The sequence below is a fragment of the Phaenicophaeus curvirostris genome, chromosome 1 (genome assembly GCF_032191515.1).
Source record: "Phaenicophaeus curvirostris isolate KB17595 chromosome 1, BPBGC_Pcur_1.0, whole genome shotgun sequence".
Lineage (NCBI taxonomy): Eukaryota > Metazoa > Chordata > Aves > Cuculiformes > Cuculidae > Phaenicophaeus > Phaenicophaeus curvirostris.
In genome coordinates, this window is record NC_091392.1 from 21,910,302 (window position 1) to 21,933,591 (window position 23,290).

At 36.6% G+C, this 23,290-nt stretch overlaps 1 protein-coding gene across 3 annotated transcripts in view; it reads left to right on the top strand.

The window, feature by feature from the left end:
* GRM8 (glutamate metabotropic receptor 8) overlaps positions 1 to 23,290 on the top strand; it is a 338,430-nt gene that overhangs the window by 213,693 nt on the left and 101,447 nt on the right. For all 3 annotated transcript variants that reach the window (XM_069850429.1, XM_069850420.1, XM_069850438.1), the window contains exon 7: positions 7,277 to 7,477. In XM_069850429.1, coding sequence (XP_069706530.1) covers positions 7,277 to 7,477 — 201 coding nt within the window. The remainder of the gene's footprint in view (positions 1 to 7,276; positions 7,478 to 23,290) is intronic.

Genomic DNA, 23,290 nt, shown 5'->3' on the forward strand with positions numbered 1-23,290 from the left:
CTGCTTACACATTATTGTCATTTAGTTGTGACTGTGACTGATACAGAAAGATCAACCTCAACGCAATAATATTTATCTTTGATTTCATTGGCTTCAAAGTGCAGCTTAAATAAAACCATCCCATGAGCCAAGCAGTGGGGATAAATAATTTATCTGTGAGTAAAAAATGTGAATTTTAACTGTGAACTGAAAAAATCTTACTAGGTATCAAAGATTCAGACTTGTCAAAACAGAAGTTTGGAAGAAAAAGACCCAAGAGTTGCATAGATTCACCAATTGGCTTTAAGCAGTAATTATGCACAAGCATATATAACAAATGCAGGTAAAGGGAAGCAAATAGAATAAAAGTTGTTCATAAGTAACCATTTTGCTTGTTATAATTTTAAGAAATAATTTTTATTTTCATTTTCCTCCCCTTCTCCGCATTGGCCTCTCACTCTCTCTTCAGAAAGTTTTCTCCCCTTATTTAGAGCAGAGTCCATGAAAGAGCCAATTTGTCACTCAGGACATGTGGGAAGGGGCAGAGAAACAATAGAGTAGATGGGAATGTGGAAAGGAGGGAGGAATACAAGTAGTTGGAAAAGTGCCTTTGCTGGTGACAAGTCCATGGTTAGGAGTTTCCTGGCTCTCCTACAGTAAGACTTCTGTCACTGCTAAGTGAACAGTTCACATTGCTGTTCCTCAACTGAAGGATAAGACATGCAAGTCTTGGGTTTGTTTGGGTTTTGGTTTTTTTTAGCTGTTTTTTCCCCTCTAAATACGGGTTTTGAACAAAATTACCAATGGTGAGATGTATAAATCAAGCAATAGAAAACAGAAATAACGGGCTTTAAATAATATAAGTGGATATCTATAGTTGGCAGTTGGGTTTTTCAAGCTGATATAGAATGTTAGTCCATTGGTAGGTTGTGTGTGGCTGGATGGCAGGTGCCCACCAAAGCTGCTCTGTCACTCCCCACCCTCAGTTGGACAGGGGAGAGGAAATATAATAAAAAGGCTCATGAGCAGAGATAAGTAGAGGGAGAGTTTACTCACCAATTACCATCACGGGCAAAACTGACCCAGTTCGGAGAAATTAGTTTTATTTATTACCAGTCAAAACAGAATACAACAATGAGAAATAAAAACTAAATCTTAAAACACTTTCTCCCACCTCTCCTTTCTTCCTAGGCTTAACTTTACTCACAGGTTCTCTACCTCCTCCCCCTGACAGAACAGGGAGTTGGGGAATGGAATTTGCTGTCAGTTCATCACATCTGTTCTGCTGCTCCTTCCTCCTCAGTGGGAGGGCCCCTCATAAGCTTCTACTGCTCCAGCATGGGGTTCCTCCCACAGGAGGCAGTTCTTCATGAACTCCACCAATGTGAGTCCTTTCCACAGGCTACAGTTCTTCAAGAACTGCACCACTGTGTTTCCCCCATGGGATTGTAAGTCCTGTCAACAAACTTGCTCCAGCGTAGGCTTCTCTCTCCATGGGTCCAAGGTCCTGACAGGAGCCTGCTCCAGTATGGGCTTTCCACGGGGCCACAGGGTCCTTCAGGTATCCAATTGCTCTGGCATGGTGCACTTCATTGTCTGCAGGTGGATATCTGCTCTGTTGTGGACCTCCATGGGCTGCAGGTGAAAAGCTGCCTCACCATGGTCTTTCCCATGGGCTACAGGGGAATCTCTACTCCTGTGTCTGCAACACCTCCTTCCTCTTGCTTCTTCACTGTCCTTGGTGTCTGCAGAGTATTCTCTCACATATTCCCACTTTTCTCTTTTTTTCCCCACACTACTCCTCTCCCCACCACCTCCCTTCTTAAATATGTTATCACAGAGGTGCTCCCACCATTTCTGATTGGCTCAGCCTTGGCCAGTGGTGTTTCCATCTTGGAAATGGCTGGCATTGGGTCTATCAGACATGAAGGAGGCTTCCAGCAGTTTCTGACAGAAGCCACCCCTGTAGCCTGCCACCTACCAAAACACTGCCATGCAAACCAAATACATAGATGTATCAATCATAGCTCAGAAGAATCACAAGTATTGTACTAAGATTTTTGGGTTAGTGAAATAAAATATGTAACCCTATCAGATGATGCTGAAAAAGTAATTTTAATTTTAACTAAGACTGTGACACATTGCAACAACTCAAGATGGGAGTTTTAGAAGAGAACATTTATATAATTTCTACCTAAGAGTTTTCAGAGAGAAAAGTTGAAAGTTTTCTGAGTTGTTAACTTGGATTTAGATAAGGCTTTAAGATGTAGTACCCCAAAACCGTGCAAGAAGTCTTGTACTGAGCCAGTATTTGAACTGAAGAAGAGAAGTTATCTGGCCAGTTGTGTTTCAACCAGTCCTAGACAAAGCAAAATAAAAATGATATGGGGTTGGTAAAAGAAAAAAAAAAGCCATTTGCTTGTGATTAGGAAATCAAGACAAAACCTTGACGCATCCTACATGGAGCTCTAGTTTTCTGTTCATACTTTCTTATGTCTGTATACTTTTTTAAGATTGGAACTTGAGTTTATGCTAATTATTCTGTCAAAATTAGGATCTTGTTGCTGTGCATGCTACATTCTTGTGCTCAATAGCTCTGTTACTCTGAACAACAACTCCTGTCCCCAAAGCTGTCCAGGGCCCAAAACCTTTCTCAAACCCTGCACCCTCACAACATTGTTTCAGTCTGAAGCTCTAACCAACTGTTGTATACAAAGTCTTTTACTTCAGCCTTTGGTCTTCAAGCACCAAAAATAAAGATTTTAACGACATATATGGGATAGACTCTTGAAGTTGTAGAAATAAACTTGAGAGATAATGTAAGCTGTGCTTTCAATAATGTTAAATGGAAGCAGAAATGTTTGTGAGACAGCAGGAATGATATTGCTCATAACTGTTTGGTGAACTGGCAATTTCCAGTAATAGGGTGCTTAAATATATAAATAAATGCTTTTCTCTGTATCACAAGTTACAAAATTTGTATATCCATTTGCATTATTTAGATTTTTTTATATTCTTAAGAGAATAATAACCAGAAACTATTCTTTGAAGTTTTCATATTTATACTTTATATAATACATGTACTTCAAGATGCTCATTAAGAATATGGTTTCTAAAACTTACATGTATTATGCAATATCTATCACCAGGTTAATCCACTGTTGGTGAGATCAACTTAAGGTTTGATTGTTTAAAATAGTTGTTGGTATCCCACAAGCAATATTACCCCCATATATGAATTCATTATCTTCACTATATTATGTTAAGCTTTATTTGATTGTTGTATATTTATTAATAAGATACATATTTATTTGTTGTTGTGAAGGCTTAATTTCTTTTATGTTCCCTGAAATCTCTTGATTTCCAATTTTTACCTGGAGAACTGATAATCATAGAATCATAGAATCATAGAATAAACAGGTTGGAAGAGACCCACCGGATCATCGAGTCCAACCATAATAATAATGTTGCCTTCTTTGCTTTTCCCCCTAGACTAGTAGTTCCAGCCACATCCTCTTATCCACCTAGTCTACATCTCACCTTCACACACAGAATCACACACAGAATCACTAGGTTGGAAAAGAACCACTGGATCATTGAGTCCAACCATTCCTATGAATCACTAAACCATGTCCCTCAGCACCTCATCCACCCGTCTTTTAAACACCTCCGGGGAAGCTGACTCAACCACCTCCCTGGGCAGCCTGTTCCAGTGCCCAATGACCCTTTCTGTGAAAATTTTTTTCCTGATGTCTAGCCTGAACCTGCCCTGGTGGAGCTTGAGGCCATTCACCCTTGTCCTGTCCCCTGTCACTTGGGAGAAGAGGCCAGCTCCCTCCTGTCCACAACCTCATTTCAGGTAGTTGTAGAAAGAAATACTTCCTACAGTTATGCTCCTTATCTTTCCCTGACGTAGCAGATACACAATTATTCCTGCAGCATAGAAACTACAGGAAGAAAGGAAGAAATTACTAGAAGGTATGGGGGCAATATGTCCTGTGACAGTCAATCTTCTTACTCTTGCTCAGGAAGTGCAATAATAACTGTGGCAGCACTTTCACTTGCACAGTCTCTTATAGGATCACTCTTGTGTTCACTGTAGAGTTCCCAAAAGAAAGAGCTAGAAGTAGCTGACAGTTCTCCTGCACTAGTGTTATTCCTCTCCTAGCTCTTCTCTAGCCCAAGATGATAAAATAAGTACCTGTGTCTATGTATTTTCTTCATTGCTTGGGAGAAGTCTTGACATCTTGCTGAAATTCCCCACAAGCTTCTACTTCTCAATAGTTGGGTTGGAAGACCTGCTGGAAAGCATCGTGGCATAACAACTTGGATTTCAATTGTTTGTACATCAGAACAGGGAGGGATTGTGTGAGACAAGTTCTCATCTGTTTTTGGCACTTTGTCAGACCGTAGAGTTATCAAGTAGCCAGGTTCAAGAGCTGAGAAAATGTCGTTCTTTTTCAGTAAAGACAACCTATGCAATTTTTCCAGAGAAAAATTTTCCAGAGAATTTTTCCAGAGAAAAATTGCAGGATGAGAAGTTAAAGTGATTGTTAGGAAAGCATTAAAATGTTTCTTTTATGAGATACAAATTGTTATATTCTTTCAAGTCACCAGTGTGTAGAAACATGCCTAGTAGAGCTCGGAGTCAAGCTATAAATGAAACTGTTATTACGTGATATAGAAGTCTGAAGAAAAATTATAACCATGTCTTCCAAATGGTAATACTATCTCTGTAGCAGCTGACTATATTTATGGCTTAGACAATATGCATCATTTTACTGCTATGTATTAACATTTATTTAGGGCAGTGTAATTCAATTTAAGTTGATGAGTTCTTGTCCTCTTTGTAAAGTATTGTTTTAGATGCTTGAGAATTCTGTGAAGAGAATGTGAAGAGAAACCTCAAAATGAAAGAGCACACAATCCAATTTGATGTTGTTTTTAGTCATGCAAAGCACAGAGACTTTTCTTGTCTATTGCCTTCTGGGTTTGACAGGTTTAAAAGTGATAATTCTGTGGTGATCATCACCACTTTGTATGTAAGGAAACATATTCAGTCCTAATAAATTCCTTTTTATCTCTGTAATTTATATGAGAAAACAGTTTATGGTCATAAATCCATGAAATGTAAAGGTAAAATGTTACGCAAAAACATTTATGCAAATCCTATAGGTGTTTAAAATACAGTATAACATAAAGAAGTGTAATTGTGATTGATTTTCCCTCTCAAAATCTCTTCCAGTTAGTACAATCTGCTTGCATGTTTGCAACTTTATGACTTAGTCATTTGCCAGCTTCTCAACCTTCAACATACACATCCATCTGATATGTGAGAGGAATTATATTTAGCCTCACAACTAAAGTGGATATAGCTCCTTCAGACTCCTCCTGTCCTGACCAACTAGTTTAGAGGATGAAGAAGCTCTTGGGAACACATACAGTTTGTTGGCTGTTGTGTGCCTGCAGTAGTTCTATAAACTCTTTCCTTCACTTGTTGTCCAGCAGTCCTTCACAAGGCAGGAACAATTAAGGTAGAAATCCTGAGCTCTACCCATCACTTACTGTTGGAAGCAAGTTGCCAAGTGAAATAAGACAACAAACTTGCAAGCTAATGAAGCCACATTTCTTCCATCCTTCATCTTTTATGTCTGGGAAATGTTTTGCAATGAATTGTGTAACTTCCATCATGTGCAAGGAAAAGTTTTTCTGTTTGTTTATTTGCAGTAGAGTCACAATATTTAGAAATTAATGGATAGCATGTTTTGAAGAGTGTCTATGAAGTTACTTGTAACAAATCTGAAAAACAAATTAGTGGTTTCCTCTCCAAAAGCTTAATACCTTTTCAAGAGATGGTGATTATTTTTTTAGTCTGGTCCCTGAGGAGAAATAAAAGCACATCATAATTTTTTTAAGCTATCTGTTGCTCTCAGGGGTGCTTAAAGCACAAAACATTGCTGATTGTCAGGTTACAAATTTGTTCATATGTTATTGTAATGTGAGACAGTGGTACTGAAGTGCAACAGGCGAAATAGTAGAAAAACTTCTGAGTAGACCCCCCGGCTTTTTTTTTCACGTCATATGGGCTTGCATACTTCGTCTACAGAAAGATTTTTTGTACAGTATATTTTCAGGCATAAGCAATGCACTTTGAAGAACTTGGATACAAGAAAATTGATATCTTGAACTGATAGAAATTTGTGTTTTAAAAAAGTAGCATAAAAAAGATAAAATAAGAAAAGATGCATAAACTTTTGGTTAATTTCTAGGTAGTCTTAAATAATATGAACTGCTAATTTTCAAACTGAATGAGTTGTTAATCTGGTAGATAACATAAGTATTCAGTCTTGGGTTCACTAAGTAAATGGGAACTTGACTGCAGGTTTCAACAGGGCAGATTTCCTGTCAAGATTTGCAGAGCTCTCTTTGCCCTTGTAAATGAAGATTTCTAGCCTTTGAAATCAGTGACTGAATTCCTATACAGGACTTGGTTTTCATGTTGGTTGTCTAATTAGAAAATAATCTTCCTGAGCTTTATTTTCTAACTTTCCACTTGGTGCTATCACCTATGTATGTAAAAGGTTCTATAGATTTAGACAGAAGATTAATGTGGGAAATTCCCACAGAATCTAAATTTCATAGTGTATTGATTTGTTCTGTATTCCCTCTGAAGGAAAAATGTCCCTATAGGAAATAGCAGACAGTACATGGTTCTCAACGTGAAACACAATTCACTAGTAAATGCAGGAAAGAAGTCTGAGAATAAGCACTTTTCAGTATGGAGACAGATGGTCACATCATTTGGCCAGCATTCAACTTTTTTTCCTGACATGTTTAAATAACGTTTATCAAACAATAGACAGAAATAAAAGTCAAGGTAGCCTTAAATTTATCTAAGACAGAATGGCAAGCTGCTGTAGAAGTGTGCTATAAATAACAATAAACAGCTGTTGAACAAAAGTCAATAAGGTGGAGAGATTTTTCTACTAAATTGTAGAAATACATATATCTGTATCTGTTTTTCTTGTAATGAAATGCTCTGTCCTCTTTCCCAATCCAGAACTCAACATACTGTTTATATACCTGGCACAGTGTACAATGATTAGAGGAAAAACCAGATGGCCATATTTTTCCTTGTCTTGTTTATTTAGGTGATGGATAGATGAGTCCTAACTTTACCTATTAATTTGACTGTAATTATTTATGTTCTACTGTGAACTTTTGCATGCAAATACTCATGCAGTCATACACACACACACAAACAGAAGTAAACTGACTCTTTCTCTTTCTTCCTTAGGCTTAGAAAGAATTGCAAGAGATTCAGCCTATGAACAAGAAGGAAAAGTTCAGTTTGTAATTGATGCAGTATATTCTATGGCCTATGCACTACACAACATGCATAAAGATCTCTGTCCTGGATATATTGGTCTATGCCCAAGGATGAGCACAATTGATGGTAAAGAACTACTTAGTTATATCCGAGCAGTAAACTTTAATGGTAAGTTACATGTACTCGTTTTTATTCCCCTTTTTCTTCTTTAAATGCCTGAGAAGTGACAAGGTGTGTTTTCTTCTTTATATAGAATGCTTTAAGGCACAGTGAAAAACAGGATTAGAAACAGTTCTCATTTAATCAGAACCATGAGGTTTTCCACCTGCTTTGAAATCCCAAGTCTTTTTTTCGTCTTAACATTAAGCTGCTCCCAAAAGAGGCAGATGTTAAGAATAAGAATCTGTCGATCAAAATATCCTGGTGAAAATCTGCTATTATAGAAACAAGTTGAGGACTCATGCAGTCCTATTGACAGATTAAAATGATTTGACAGAAATTCCTCATGTGTTTGCAAAAGAATGAATTGAAAAAAATAACCATTTGAAAATTGTCCTCTTCTGAAATTACTGTTAAGAATTTCCTTACAAAAGTGAACAGTGAGGAGTTTGCTTTCAACTTGCATAGTTAAATCTCAATTAGAACACTCACCAACAGTTCCAGCATCTTTTCTGTTTCATTATTTTTGACTCAGTGATTTAGCATGACTACGATCTATAATTTTAAACAACACTACATAATATTCTGTGCAGCTGGGATCTGCCTGCTGGGGCAATATAGTTACAGATGGTCATGTTGCTAACAGTAGAGGCCAATAAAGAACAGGATTAATTTATGAATGTAGCGTTTGAAAGAGTAGAAGATACTTGATAGTGAAATAAAGTTCCTGAAAACGTACATTATTTCATGAAAGTCATAACTATTGTAAACTGTTTAGCATTATTTTACAAGGTACGGAAAAGTGTTTTTTCATGTGGGTTGGTTCCCTGCCCCCCACCCCTTTGTGATAATTCATGTACTAGACATGCCTTCTAACTACACAGAGAAAAGCACCGTCCATCAAAATTTATTCCAATGACCTCAGCTGCCAGCCTTTTTGAAAAAAACACAAGGTCATTTTGAATTTAGCTTCCAAGTGGAAGCTTTTTTTGCTTTAGGTAATATACCAGACCCTTTGGTTAATAGGATGTTGTCTGTAGTTCACAGTTTTTTCCTCTTCTAAATCTTGTTTCTTCCTATACAATTTTCATGAAAAGGGAATACCTGTCTCCAGGAATATAGAGATAAAAGGAGTTTAAATGATTCTTTAGTGATTTTAAAGAAAACCTGAAACAAAATTACTTGCTGGCAAGTGAAAAATGTTGTTATGATGACAAAGGTAGGCAGCATATTATAAAGTCTGTGGTGATAATAATCTATTTTCTAGTAGATATTCTTTTGGGTCTGTGTTGTTAAAGCACAAAGAAAGTGATCTGTTTTCATTTAGCAAACTTTAGCATAAAAAGATAAATTGTACATTTTATGTGAAACCTTTCTTTCCCTAGATTGTTGTATTTCATCAATATCTGTCATGATTTCTCTGGCTAACTATTTCAACAAGGGGAGACAGAAGAGTGGCATAAAGCATTCTGGACAGTAATGAGAAAGTATTTGTTTTTGAACTAGTGATTTGCTGAAAGAGAAGAAAAAAGAATAAGGAAAAAAAAACCCAAACCCCAACACATTTCTGTGAGGTTAACTTTCTGTCCCAGGGAATACATTAACTGTTCCCTGCACTAGGCTAGCCCACCTTACGTGCTGGTGTACCAATATTTTGGTGTTTAGTGGTGTACTTATTTTAGTGTGTGTGTTATTTGCCCAACTATTTCCTTTTTTTTTTTAGTCAGGCATTGAGAAGGATAAGCAGAGGACAGTCTTTAACTCTTTGCCTTTTCTTATTAATCTCAAATTCCTGTTCCTCGGGACAGCAATGCCACTGTGCCTGGCTTGGTTTGCAGAGGTGAATATTTACATAGACTGCTTGACCTCCTGTGCTGGAAGTTGGCAGTAGTGCTGTGTTTTGGTTTGATGTGAATCCTAGATTCTGTCATTAATAATGTAGTACATTAGAAATTAACTGATACATCAAAGGAAATCCCTGGCTTTCACAGCCATTCAAGATAACATTTTTCTATTCAAACAATCACAGGATCACAGCATTGCTGAAGTTGGCAGGGACCTCTGGATATCACCTGCTCCAACCCCCTGCTTAGATCAGAATCGGCCAAATCATGTTTCTTGGGATTATTTCCAGTCAGATTTTAAATATATACAAGAACGGAGAATCCTCCAAAATTCTCTCCAAGTTCAATATTTGATCAGCTTCAAAGTACGAAAAGGGCTTTTTTGTTATGCTTAAACAATTTTTCCTGTGTTCTACAATTACGCCTCTGCTCTTTGAGATGATAATAATTTTTGATATCCAGAAGTAACTGGCATCTTTGAGACAGGCAGTTTTTATTCAGTATCAATTTCCTCACATCATTCTAACCTTATGCATATTGAACCAACTCCTCACCTCTCTTAATTCAGTATATCCCTCTTAACCAAAGCATTAATGACTGGGTTTAAGTCCAATTAATATGCTGTCACATTCAACTTAATGGGTTTCAGGTTGCAAAGCATGACCTGTATTATGAAGGGCACCTGCCTGCCTTATGTAGGGTATTTGCAAGGGGAAGAAAAAATATTATTTCTTTGGGCTTTGGCATAACTTTTTTGCTTTTGATTACACATAATGACTTTGAAATGTGTTTATTTTTGTTTACTCTGTTTATTTTTATTTACAAATTATGAAGCAGATTTCTTCCCCTGAGGGACTCATCTGTGTAATATTCCATGACACCTTCATGACTGAAGGGTGATCATAACCACCAGTGCACAGTGTACTGATGTAATTGATACGACATTTGTTTCTGCTTGCATATTCCTCTACCAGTTGTATGCTAAATGCAGAAAATCTCAGAGTTCAGCATGATTTTGAAGGGAGTAGATCTTCTTCATTGACAATAGGAATAAAGAAATTTATTTGTGCATGAGATTTGAGTCACTACTGAGTGTAGTGTCCTGTTTTATTATTGTCTCACTAGCAAAACATGGTGTCTAAAATTGATTGATTTTCATTCATAGTGGGCAGTTTAACAATTAATTTCATAGAGAAAGAAAACTCTAACATGTATCTGGTGCAAAGAATACTTTAGATATGTTAATTAAATGCCTTTGAGAAAAGATTAATTTTAGCTACATGCACGCAGACACATGTATGCAGCATCAACCCTGTTTAAAAAGCAAATATGCGAAATTTCATCCCGAAAGGGCAGAATGATACTGGAGAATGAGAACATAAGAAGAGAAACTAGCAGGCAAACTCAAAATAAGTTGTCGACACTCATAAGCTAAAAATTAATGATCACACTACATTGTAATACTTTCTTTCTGAGAAAGCAATTTCAGAGAGGACTTTTTTTAAAAAAATGAAGAATAGAGTTTCTCATGGAGAATTTTGAACCTTCCAGACAATCATAACTGTGGAATCAGCTGTTTACAAAATAGGTCTTCTCCAGCTATCTTTTGAAGTAGCTAAGGCATCAATCTGTGCAAAAATCTCCAGGTTTAATATTCAGCTCAGACTGTTTTAAATGTTTTCTTGAAGAAAGCCAACACGTCTCTATTCTTTCACAGAGTACAAAATTTGTGTTCTCACATATTTACCAATAAAACAGAAGCTTTAAATTGGTGCCTTTTGAGGCTGATAAGTTTTGAGATTTTTTTAAGGCATTAAGAACAACAGAATTAAATGTCACATTTAAAATGTACTGGAGCTATGCTTCTAACTCAGATTTTTAAAAATTCAACTCTCAAGTCTATAAATACTAATACAGAAAAAAGCATTTTGAACAGTTGAAGTTGGTCACATCTGTGATTTTTCAAGTTATGAGTTTTTATTGTTAATTCATAATTTAGGTTACTGTCAGAAACACTCAGCATGGTACGATGCCACTGGCACCATATTGTGATGGGGTTAAAAACTGTCTAAGTGTAACAGGAGATAATAGCTGATGAGTAGATCAGATAGGGACAAACAAGATTAACTATGAGTTGGAAAGGGCTGAACTCTGCTGACCTTGCTAGAATTCACTGTGGTAGCAACTGTAGTTTTATTAATCTGTACTATACTAAACAAATAAAAATGTTGCTCGCAGCTGCAGAAGTGGGATTGAGAGGGGGAATGTCTGCTGTGGTTTTATTAAGATATGGGATGTTTGTTCTGTCATAAATTAATCAAATTACATAATTTCATGTTAGTTTTTTTAAAATCTTGGTGGTACAGGGAAATGTTGGAAAACATGGCTAAAGCTTAAACTAGCATAGAACTGAACTCATAAAATCCCAGAATTCAAACAAGTTCATTCTTTTTGTGTACTTTTGTCATCATTTCAGAGGTGTCTAATTTGGCTTGTGAATGCACTGGGAGTGAGGCAGACCATTTGTAACAAAGAATCGTGATGTCTAGTTTCTCATACCTTTATTTTAAATTAAGAAAGGAGTTGTTACCTCTGTTATTGGAGATGAACAGAGATGATTTCAAGTAAGTTCTGCTTTGGCATGCTAATTATTTCAATGGAATTAATTCAGATGGCTGTACAAGAAACTGAAATTGCACAGTGGTCTGAATCACTCTTAATGGGTTTAAGTAATGTATGGTTATAAAGCAGGAATGCGCAGCAGGAAAAAGCTTGGAGCTGCTGTGATTCTTAGGTTCTCATGAATTCATGTGATTAAAATCAAAGATTATGAAAATGCTGGGTGTGAAATTAGAAGGTAGAGCTTAAAAGTAAGTGCAGTTTATAGCTGTGCTCATGTTTATCTACAGATCTTAAGTACTGATTAATTGAGCAATATATATGCACTATGTACAAAATCAATGATGTAGAACATGACTGAGGTAAATTCTCTGTTTTGAAGAACGACTTTTAATTCATAAGGTATTTAAATAATTAATATTTAAAGGATTTACCCTCATTACCCAATGAGAACTGATTTGCATCTCCTGATGAGTGAGTATATTCAGATGTATCAGAGTACAGATTTCTAATATGATCAAGTGAAAAGGACTTATATATATAAAATGCATGTACTTTTTTCCTTTTAGTAAGGGTAAGAAATAGCACAGCTGCAGCTCTGCAGTGCTATTAAGCCCTTCAGATATCCTTATTGTCTTTATTAAGAGGAAGTAGGCTTGGCCCGTGTTTTAAAGAAAGAAATACCTTGACAAACTTCCTAACTTTAAAATCTCCTCTTAAATCTATCACATAAAGAAAGAATGTTTGTACAAGTTATTAGTTTTCCTATATGTTGATTTATGACCCATTTGTTAAGACAACAGTTCTGCAAGCCAGCAGGACAGTCACGAAAAGAAATTAATTGCTTTTTAGTATCTCCACAACAGAGTAATACAAGCTTTCTTCATTTTCCAACAGCGACTTTTATTTACAAAATGAAATGGACACATTAGAGAGAATATATCAAGGGAAAAAAAAAACCAAGGATTTTATTAACTGTATTTGATAGCATAAATAAGCCACATTTATAGTTCATTCATGTAAAAAGTGATCTAATTGCTAATGGCTGATAAGTGAGAAACTACAAAAACAGAGCAATTCTTCAGGGAGGTCACTGTCAGCGAAATTATCTTGAGAAACCTCAGATTCTCGTATAAGGAGAAAAACAGCAATTTTTCTATGTTAAAGAGAATGACAGTGACATCAGGTAGACTTTATACTTTAGGGCAGGAATTACAGAGAGAAGAGAATAAATTTATAATTAGCAGACATCATGAGACAGCACTGTTTAGTTTTTCTGCTCTAAGGAAATGTATTCAAGCAGTAATCAACTAAGTTCAGATCTATAGTCAAAGCAGTATTGGATTCAAGAGCAAGTTAGTCAAGTTAGACCTCATTACCAGATGTGATCTAGCAAAAACAGGGAGAATTCAAGCCAAATAAACAAGACAACCAAGAGGGAAGTGATGGGATTCAGTTCATCCCTCACAGGCAAATGGGTTTCCCTCAATTTCAGCTAGTAAAGTCCAGAGTATCTAGTTCTCTGTATAGCTGACGGGAAAGGCTGATACCTCTAAAGGCTGCCACAGAGCGAGCTTGTATAATAGCTTCTAGGCACCATAGCAACTCATCTACTTCAGTATGTGTTTCTGCAAGCACCTATGAGTCAGAGAGATTTTGTCAAAGGCAGGTTAAAGCATTTCTAGTATTATGTAATATTCAATATGTGGAAGATAGTTTATCTTGGAAGCTTCTCTAATTTACTGTAGCAGAGGAAGCATTTGCTGTTCTTTCTGAGGATTAAAGTAACTAGTCATTTTGGCCACACAGCGGTTTATGTTTTATGCTGAACAGGCTGGACCCAAAATGTTGCTTCCCATGGTTTTAGACAAATCTCTCCCTTGTAAGCCTGAAATAAAATGGATTTGATGCACAAATTTCTAAGGCATTCTATTTTAAATAAAGAAGCTTTCTTTCAATTCTCCTGTTATCTCTATCATCAGAAGTGAACATTTGATAATTTGTAGAGAAGATTTTAGTTGCAAATCTGTGGATTCTGTGCATTGCACACTTTCAAAGTGATGATGCATTAGTGAGGCTTCCATATTAGCATTTTTCAATTTATGCCAATTTCTTTAGATTATTATCTTTTATAATTACATCAGTATTTAATAACAAAAATGATTATTTGCAATATAGGAAACACAGAATACTCTTTATAATTAGTTACACTTGGAAACCTCAAATCTCTTAAGCTAAGTCACAGAAGCCTACACAGGCAGATGGATTTGAAAATGGTATGTCTGTCTTTATTGCTTACAGCTTTATGAACAAATTACCAGCTTGACTGGTACTCTACTGAATACAGTTTTATTTGCTGGTAGTTGTTCTATTAATATACGTTGAGAATACTCAACTATCTTTCAGAGTATGAAGATTTAGATCTGTTATTAACTACTCTATCAAAATCTACACACCTGTCATAGCTTCCTCCTTTTACACTTGTTACAATTGGTGAGGTTTGTTATCCAGTATGATTAACTTTGACGATGATTTATCTCAATTTTAGGAGTTAAGCAGGAGGGTAAAAGAATGTGGTGCAACTGTTCTGTGCTAAGTCAAGGGGAAGAGGTTTATGCCTCTGAACAGTTTCAGGTGGAAGGTAGATACATTTCATAAAGCAATGCTAACTCAAAGATGAAGATGGTAAAAACACTGGAAATTGATCCTTCCCCCGACTTTTCATATTTATCTGGGATTCAGATGTTCTGTGAAGAAATAAAATAATTGACAAATAAGCCTTTAATCTAAAGGCAACTGAAGCCATGGCTCAGAAGCAAACCCTAAACAAGTGTAGAGCATGACTGGGAGGATGTTCTTTAGTCTTGTATTTGTTTCACTATGCAGTTGAGAATGCGAGACTTCCTATAAGTCCCATCCAAATGGACTCTCAATATCTTATTTTAGTAGCACTATATGGCTATTAGTTTATACAAAGTTGTAGTTGCATTTTCATTCTAGTGAAGGCAGAATCGAAGCAGCTGTAAATGTATGACTCTATATTTCTACCATATTCCGTATTTCAGTCAGCACTGAAACAAGGAATCTTAGTGCAGTACAGGATAAATCTTTTTTATTGTGCACCATACACAAAGAAAGATCTATTATCAATATCTGGATTATTTTTTGTTTCCATTAAGGTGAAAATTTTCTGTTTTATTGATGAATTACAAGTTATCCTTTGGGATTAAATCGATATATGTGTATCATCTCCAAAGGGTCAAAGAAGCTAGCATGATTTTTAAACATTAGATTTTGCTAACAAACTTTTTTTTCTTGTTCTCTAATAAGAAAATAAACCAAAACAAAGTCAACCAACTTTGATTAGAAAAGAAATCATTGGTATATTACCATAGTTTTAATATAAAGGAGAAAATCTAGATTTAGGCAAAAGCAAGAGAATTCATATAGTAATGGTGGTTGATTATTCCATCAATCACTTCTGTTTTCTTTTGGTGAGCAATGAAAAGTTAGAAGTTATGCTATCATGAAATGAATATCTTTCAGGTTTCTTTTAACATCCTTGCAATGTGTGAAATACAGCTTGATTAGGTAGCACCCCAATTAAAAGAATTTTCACAGAAATAGGAGTGACTAGTTAAGTCCATCCTTGTAGAAGCCCCAAATTTTGCACTTTTTCAAGCATTAGTTTTGCCATGTCTCTGTTCCAGCAGTACTTTTTTGTGTATGCAGTTCTGGGTCGATGCTAGCTCCATATCTCCTTGTCAATTTTCATACGTGTTTAACTTAAGATGAGTATGGATTCAAAAGTGCTAAGATATTTGTTTTCAGAATTTACCAATCTAACCAGCAATAAAGAAGTAGAAAATGGAACCTATTCAAGTGTTTAACTACATAAAGAAAAAAGATCTATTCAAGTGTTTAAATACCTAAAAAGTTTTTTAAAAGATGATTGCAATAATTTTTTTGTCTTTATTCTATGATATTGTTGTAAAAGTTCAATAACATGTAAATATCACAACAGATAGAAATAGTATTGATTATTACTGTCCAGATATTGGCAGTGCCTGGAAGCATTAAAAACCACTGCGTCAACCTGAATGCTGTGAGATATGAATGTTTGACTACTGGGTTAAATTACTTCACCCTTTTTATTTCACATTCTTCAATGGAATTCAGTTGGCTGAAATATTTATTGAAAAGTAGGTAATAAATGTTACCTGCTCATTAATTAATTGAAAAAAAAAATCTATCAGCTAACCAGGAAAATGCAGAAATATTATGTTTATTAAGGCTAGTTTTATATCAAATTTCAGCTATAATATAGTCTATAGAAAAATGACTGTTTATTTTAATGGTTTGGAATATCTGGAATACTGTTGTTAACCAACCATGCTGCAAACCAACTGTAAAAATTAGTCATCCTACCAATTTTAAAGAATTGCTAAAAAAATGTTAAACCAAAATGAAGGTCACTTGGCAAGAAAACAGATAGAAAAAGCATTCGGAATTACAATTACTTATTTTTATTAGGAGTATCATCTAGTCACTTAGATGTGCCTTCAGGTTTAGGGTTTGTGCTTGCTGTGTACAGGAAGATAGCTCCCGAGAGCTTCGAAAGCATCATAGTAACGTAGTGGTTACTTGACCTTTCTGAGGAATTCAGAACATCCTGAGTTGACAGACATGCTCTCTGTCACATATGTTTATTTTCTGGAGTAGAACAGCACAGTAAAAGACAGTCCTTTATGGTCACTATATTAATATTGTTTGGGAGTTGCATATTTTTCAGTGGAAAGGTAAGGGCGTTGCATTTACTTTTGGCAGGCAAAGGTGGCAGTTTGTACAGACTTAGTGGAAAGGAAGCAGCCACAATTCACCCATGCACTGTATCCTGCTGCCTCCTAAGAATCTATTTTCTTTCAAGGTTTGCCATACATATACTCATCAAACAACAAGAAATTCACATTTCTGTATGTTCCATCTTAAAGAATAGTGAAATGGATACTTGAATAGAATGTTGCTTTCCTCTGACTGTAAGGCTGAGCAAAGAAATATGATCATGGAAGACACATGATTGCTCACTCTGAGCTCCAGCTGGATCAGGGTTTGACTTTCTTGTTTGGCCCTGCAGCCTCTCTAGTCACTCCTGGCTTTGCTCCGATATAGCTTGATCCTGAGTTGAAAGACAAAAGTGTATTGGCATTGTTCCCTTGCCACACATAATCACTTTTTAAAAATATATCCCTAGGTAACATTAAGTCACAAATCATAATATAGCCATTTATGGTTGCTGTGTCCCATTTTTTGAGGTAACTATTATGCATTTTAAAGGAAAGTGAAAATGATGTGTAGAACCTCAAGGCATCAGCTGTGTGTGGGATATGCAGCTACAGGGCAGCCAGAGTCCTCAGCACGTGCCAGACTGTGCAAACTTGAAAGGCTTGTTTAGTGCAAGTCTCTGCTGCGGTTCTTACAAGTTCCTACTCTGAGATCTGAAGAGAAAGCCTTGGGATATTAGAGCCCACTGCTTATCATGTTGGAGAAAAACAACTAAAGGTGCTTGGAAATAACCCCTATATTGACATACAGCCACTTTGGGGAGGTTTCTGCTAAGCTAGCTGGCATTTAAAGACTCCAGCTCTTGATAGTTACAAATTGTTGTATTGATCCTCCTTATGCATGGACTAACTGTGGCTCAAACACTGATAATTTTTTCTCTGATTTGCACTTTCACTGTTTCTTACCAGCAGGGGACATTGTTCATGCACTAAGTGTTTAGGCAGGTTTTCTTGCTTACCTAAACATAAACTGTACATAGTTTTGTTCTTATTGTAGTCAGTGAGTTGTCCTGAGCCCTGTATGGTGACTCAGAAAACTGTGGGAAATATATATAATAAAATAAAATTTTAAAAGAAGTAGTGCTCCAGTAGATGTTCAAATCTAAGATAGTTTTAACCACAGTATTTTCAAGAATTATTGCATGGTACATAGCAGATGTAAATTTGAAATAAAGGCATGTACTATTATCTTTAAATAAAGACTCTTAACCTGTGTTCAGAAGTGATTTGAGCTAAGATATTTTGGTTTGAATAGCAGGACCTTATTACTCCTATGGAGATGAGAGGTTATAGCTACTGAAAATGCGTAAGGTCAAAAGGAGGAGAGAAAGAAAGTAGCAAGTGTTAGCTGAGAAATTCACCTTCGATTTGAGTCCTACAAATACACACAAGGAGATTTGTGTTTGCGTTAAGTTAATGTATAATCAGATTAAAGATTTCCTAGGAAGCTAAGCTGATAATAGATGTTGCCTATACTTGCCAGTGAATAACACCATTGTCACTTGAGAAGTACGGACTGTTTTCTTTCATGTATGGAGAAGAGGTGGTAATTTGTTTTTACAGAAGTAGCTTGCTATCACCTATTAACACATAGCATGTGGTCTCCATGGCCAGGATCTAATGACTATCTAAGTGTATATCATGTCCTGTGAACAGACATCTATGAATCTGTGCAGCCAAGATGTTATTATGTCATCCTAATAAGTGTATTAAAGCCAGGCTTTCCAGTACCAAGCACTTAAAAAGCCTCTTCTAACGTATGAGTTTTTTTTGGTCTTTTTTTCCAGTAGATCATGGAATAGCATAGAGTATTTTAATCCCAAAGTCATTAAAAGCTAAAAAAAATTAATTAATTAAATTAATTCAATTCTTACACTGGATTGAATTAGTATCACAAAACATTAACGGATTTTATAGAGTAATATGTTTATCCACTTTAAAAAAAACCAAACAGGCTTTTAATCTGAAGGATTTTTCTTTCTTTTGTCTTATTGTTTAATTATTTGATTTTGGTCTGAATTAAAACAAAATTGACTTTATGAAGAATCAGAGTCTCTCCAGGCTGTGCAGCTGTACTGGTGAGTGATGTTCTTACCAGTTCAATCATTAATGAAATTGAACAATTAATTGACATTCCCAACATGAACAATTGAAGAATTTTTTTTTTCTTTTTGTGGATCTGGCCCTTGAGTGAAAAACTCTGAGTTATCAGTCTCAGTAATGGAGTCTCTTGACTTCCAGTATTGCCAACCCTTACGGCCAGCCTGTATAAAATCTGGGCAGTGTTCCTTCATGCAGAGGTAGTACCATGTCAGCAGAGCTGAGAGTTTCTTTCGTCCACAGCCTGGATCCTGGTGAGTTTGCAGCTGCATTTCTCCTGAATTCTGTCCAGAGAGGACAACTCAAAACAGAGACACGGGCAAAAATGTGGGGTGCCTTTCCCTCTTGGGTCTGAGCTGCAAGGGGGGAAGAAGGAGGGGGCAGAGAAGAAGCAGCTATGTGCATGTGTTTCACTGATTGGACAAAGGGGCATCTGAAACTGAAAGTGTAAATGCTGGTCCTTCAGAAACTTGGAGGGGCAAATCAGTGCCAATTGGACAATTCTTAGATAACTAAATTCAACTCAGGTTTTAGTCATCAAAACAGGCAGTTGAAATCTGGTCCTTCGATAAAAAGATCTTCCTGTTTCTTATGTGTGATTTTCAGATTTTAAAGTCCTTGGACTATGTGATAACAAAGACCTTATGAATCTAGATGTATTGTGGTTAAGTGGGAGGTTGTCAAGAAAGAGAATAATTCTCTTGGGGTTCAGTGTGTCCAGAGATTGCATATGGATCTTTTATTGAGGCTCATATATGAAAATACAGGTATATTGTTATAAACTTTTAACTTTGTTTTCTTGATTTGATATCTACATCTGTTACTCCTATCATGTTGTAGAGATGATTATAAATAGTCTTACTTTTTCTCCCTTCCTACTGCTAAAATTGCTTCTTTGTCCTCCCTCAGAGATCCCTCTGCCAGAATCAATAACATCTAGATCAATGGAAGAATATTTCTGAATATTTAAATCTTTCATCTTCATGGTCCTGACTTGCTAATGATTCCTAGTGGAGTATTTAACAGGAATAAGCACAAATCTTCATATGAAATGCAGGCAGATCAGTAACAAGAGGGGTTCTGTGTAGGGAAAAGTAGAAAGATAATGAAACCTGACAATAATAAAAAACTGTGGACAAAGCACTGAGGGTGAGAACAAATGAATATGACTCCTATAGAACAGGGTCACAAGCTGGTTCCTGAACCATACGATTTGTAGCCAGGAAATGGAAAGAAATAAGGTTAGGCACAGAAAAACAGAAGGGCTTATAACTTCAGCAGATTGACATGCTACAAATATTGAACAGTAGACAGGTTAGAGAAAAGGGCTCTTTATAATGGTATTGCCTTTTTTTTTTCCTTTTTCCCATGAGAAAAAACAGCAAATAATACTGACACATGATGATGTAGGTGATAAAAGATGCAGTTTTTCCTAGCATTGTAAAAAATACTAGCAAAACTACTATGATCTGTTAGTTTCATCTTATTTTGTGTGTTTCAAGCAACTGGGTAAAGTAGAAGAAGGGGAAAAAATAAAAATGGAGTAATACGGGGACATGAAGAGTTCAGCTATTTATAAAGCAAAACAGCATAGGAAGGGAATTGAATTTATTTCACATTCATTATGTACAGTGTAGATGTCTCTGCATGAACTAGTAGATTACACTGCTTTTAAAGTAAATGGAGAGAAAGTTACTTAGTGGGGCATGGTTCACCTCATCATTTACTTGTCTAAATTAAGGGAAATGAATTGTGCTGTGGCGGTGTCTCCACTGACAGCAGAGCAAACCTATAAAACTATTCAGCTTTAGATATCTCTGATGCAGATTTCCAAATGCAGGGGAGATGACTCCAATACTATTCTTTTTTGAGGGGGCAAAAAAATGAGCTCAGGGAGAAAAGCCAGGAATAAAGTGGTAAGAGGTATTATTGTAAACTAAATGAAAGAAGAATCAGCAGAAACTTAGAGTAGGTGCAAAAGCCATATGATGGCACTACTTTGCAGAGTGATGTTAATCTAATTGCCAGTAACAACAGACACGAATTAATTAATAATAACATTAGACTACTATTTTGTGTCTGCCTTAAAACTAGTGGAAGAAATTAAGTATATGGAGTTCTGCCTCATATACACAGAGACTGCATAGTGCAATTAAGACATATCTAAATGATGAAATTTTCTTACAGGTAAAACTATTAACATGGAAGAAAATAGTTAGAATGGCATCTTTTGAAACAGGATTTTAAATCACGTCATTATGAAAAAATCCTTTAAAATGGGGAAAAAAAAGCTCGAGGTTATAAAGCTGACAAAGGAAAAGAAAGAGAGGAGGCAATGCCAATAAGGAAGAAGCTCAGGAAAAAATAAAAAGAAAATTGGTCTCAATGCCTACTGAAGTCAGTAGGAAAAAATTGTGGATAGAAACATGTAAATACAGAACATAACCTATGTCTGTACAACAGTTAGACAAGTAATTCTATCAATAAGTGACAGGAGTTGATGAGGCTGGGGAACTCAAAATTAAACATTAAGAATGTACATGGGAAGAAGTAACAGTACTTACAAGGTTATTTATTATTTGATACTCAGGCAAGCTGGAAAAGTTACGTGGGAAAAAGAATTAGATGTGGTATTTAATTCTGGAGACTTTGGGGAGCCAAATAACGCTATTTTTCAGTTGTCATTTGTCAACGCTCTGCTAAGAAAGGGAGGAATTTTGACAGTTGTGGTTGTAGAAATGAGATGAGAAAAAAAATCAAACAATTCCTTGTTCAGTCACATTCACCCAATCCATCAATATGGCATCTGTCCATTCAGTGCAAAATGGCCAAACATTTCCAAGAAAGCATGCAATGTATTTTAAGAAATGTATGTAGAGTAGTTTTATACTCAAGAGAAAAAGAAATAAGAATGAAAATATAAACTGAAAGCTGGAAGCTAGATTTGGAAGAGATGAATTTGAAAGTTAACAACAGGTTGTCTTTCATGGCTTCATATGATCAACTGTTTAGGGATCTGAGAAGATATGTATCAAATCCTTGCAAGATTTACTGTTATGAGATTATAATGAGGAAGTTCCACAAAATAAGATTGGGAAAAAAATTGAAGAATCCCAATGTAGTTATATTAGAGATTAGGGATCTGAACAGGCTGGACCACTGGGCAGAGTCCAATGGCATGAGGTTTAATAAGGCCAAATGCTGGGTCCTGCACTTGGGGTACAACAACCCTATGCAGTGCTACAGACTAGGAGAAGTCTGGCTGGAAAGATGCTTGGAGGAGAAAGACCTGGGTGTGTTGGTTGACAGCCGACTGAATATGAGCCAGCAGTGTGCCCAGGTGGCCAAGAAGGCCAATGACATCTTGGCTTGTATCAGAAACGGCGTGACCAGCAGGTCCAGGGAGGTTATTTTCCCTCTGTACTCAGCACTGGTAATACTGCACCTTGAATACTATGTTCAGTTCTGGGCCCCTCACCACAAGAAGGATGTTGAGGCTCTGGAGCGCGTCCAGGGAAGAGCAATGAAGCTGGTGAAGGGGCTGGAGAACAAGTCTTACAAGGAGTGGCTGAGGGAGCTGGGGTTGTTTAGCCTGGAGAAGAGGAGGCTGAGGGGAGACCTCATTGCTCTCTACAACTACCTGAAAGGAGGTTGTAGAAAGGAGGGAGCTGGCCTCTTCTCCCAAGTGACAGGGGACAGGACAAGAGCTCCACGAGGGTAGGTTCAGGCTTGACATAAAAAAAAAATTTCACAGAAAGGGTCATTGGGTACTGACAGAGGCTGCCCAGGGAGGTGGTTGAGTCACCTTCCCTGGAGGTGTTTAAGGCACGGGTGGACGAGGTGCTAAGGGGCATGGTTTAGTGATTGATGGGAATGGCTGGACTTAATGATCCAGTGGATCTTGTTAAACCTAGTGATTCTGTGATTCTGTGACAATATGAAATAATTTTACAACATTCTGAAGGTAGGTGATACATCCTTACCATGCCTGAAGAAAGAAACTGGAGAGAAAGATAGGAACAGAGAATGACTTGTGGGAGATGTAACAGGTGGAGGATGCCTGGGGCATAGCGATCACAAGATGATAGAATTTTCAGTTCTAGGAGAAGCAAGGACGGGGGTCAGTAGAACGGCCACCTTGGACTTCTCGATGGCAGACTTTGGTCCGTTCAGAAGGCTGGTTGATAAAGTTCCATGGAAGACAATTCTTAAGGGCAATGGAGCTCATGAGGACTGGATGCTCTTTAAGAAGGAATTCCTGGCAGCACAAGAGCAAGCCATCCCTGTGTACCAGAAAATGAACTGTTGGAGAAGAAAACTGGACTGGCTGAGTAAAGAGCTCTGGATGGAAATCAGGAAAAAAAGAGGAAAATGTATGAACTCTGGAAGAATGGGCAGACAACTTGTGAGGACCTCAA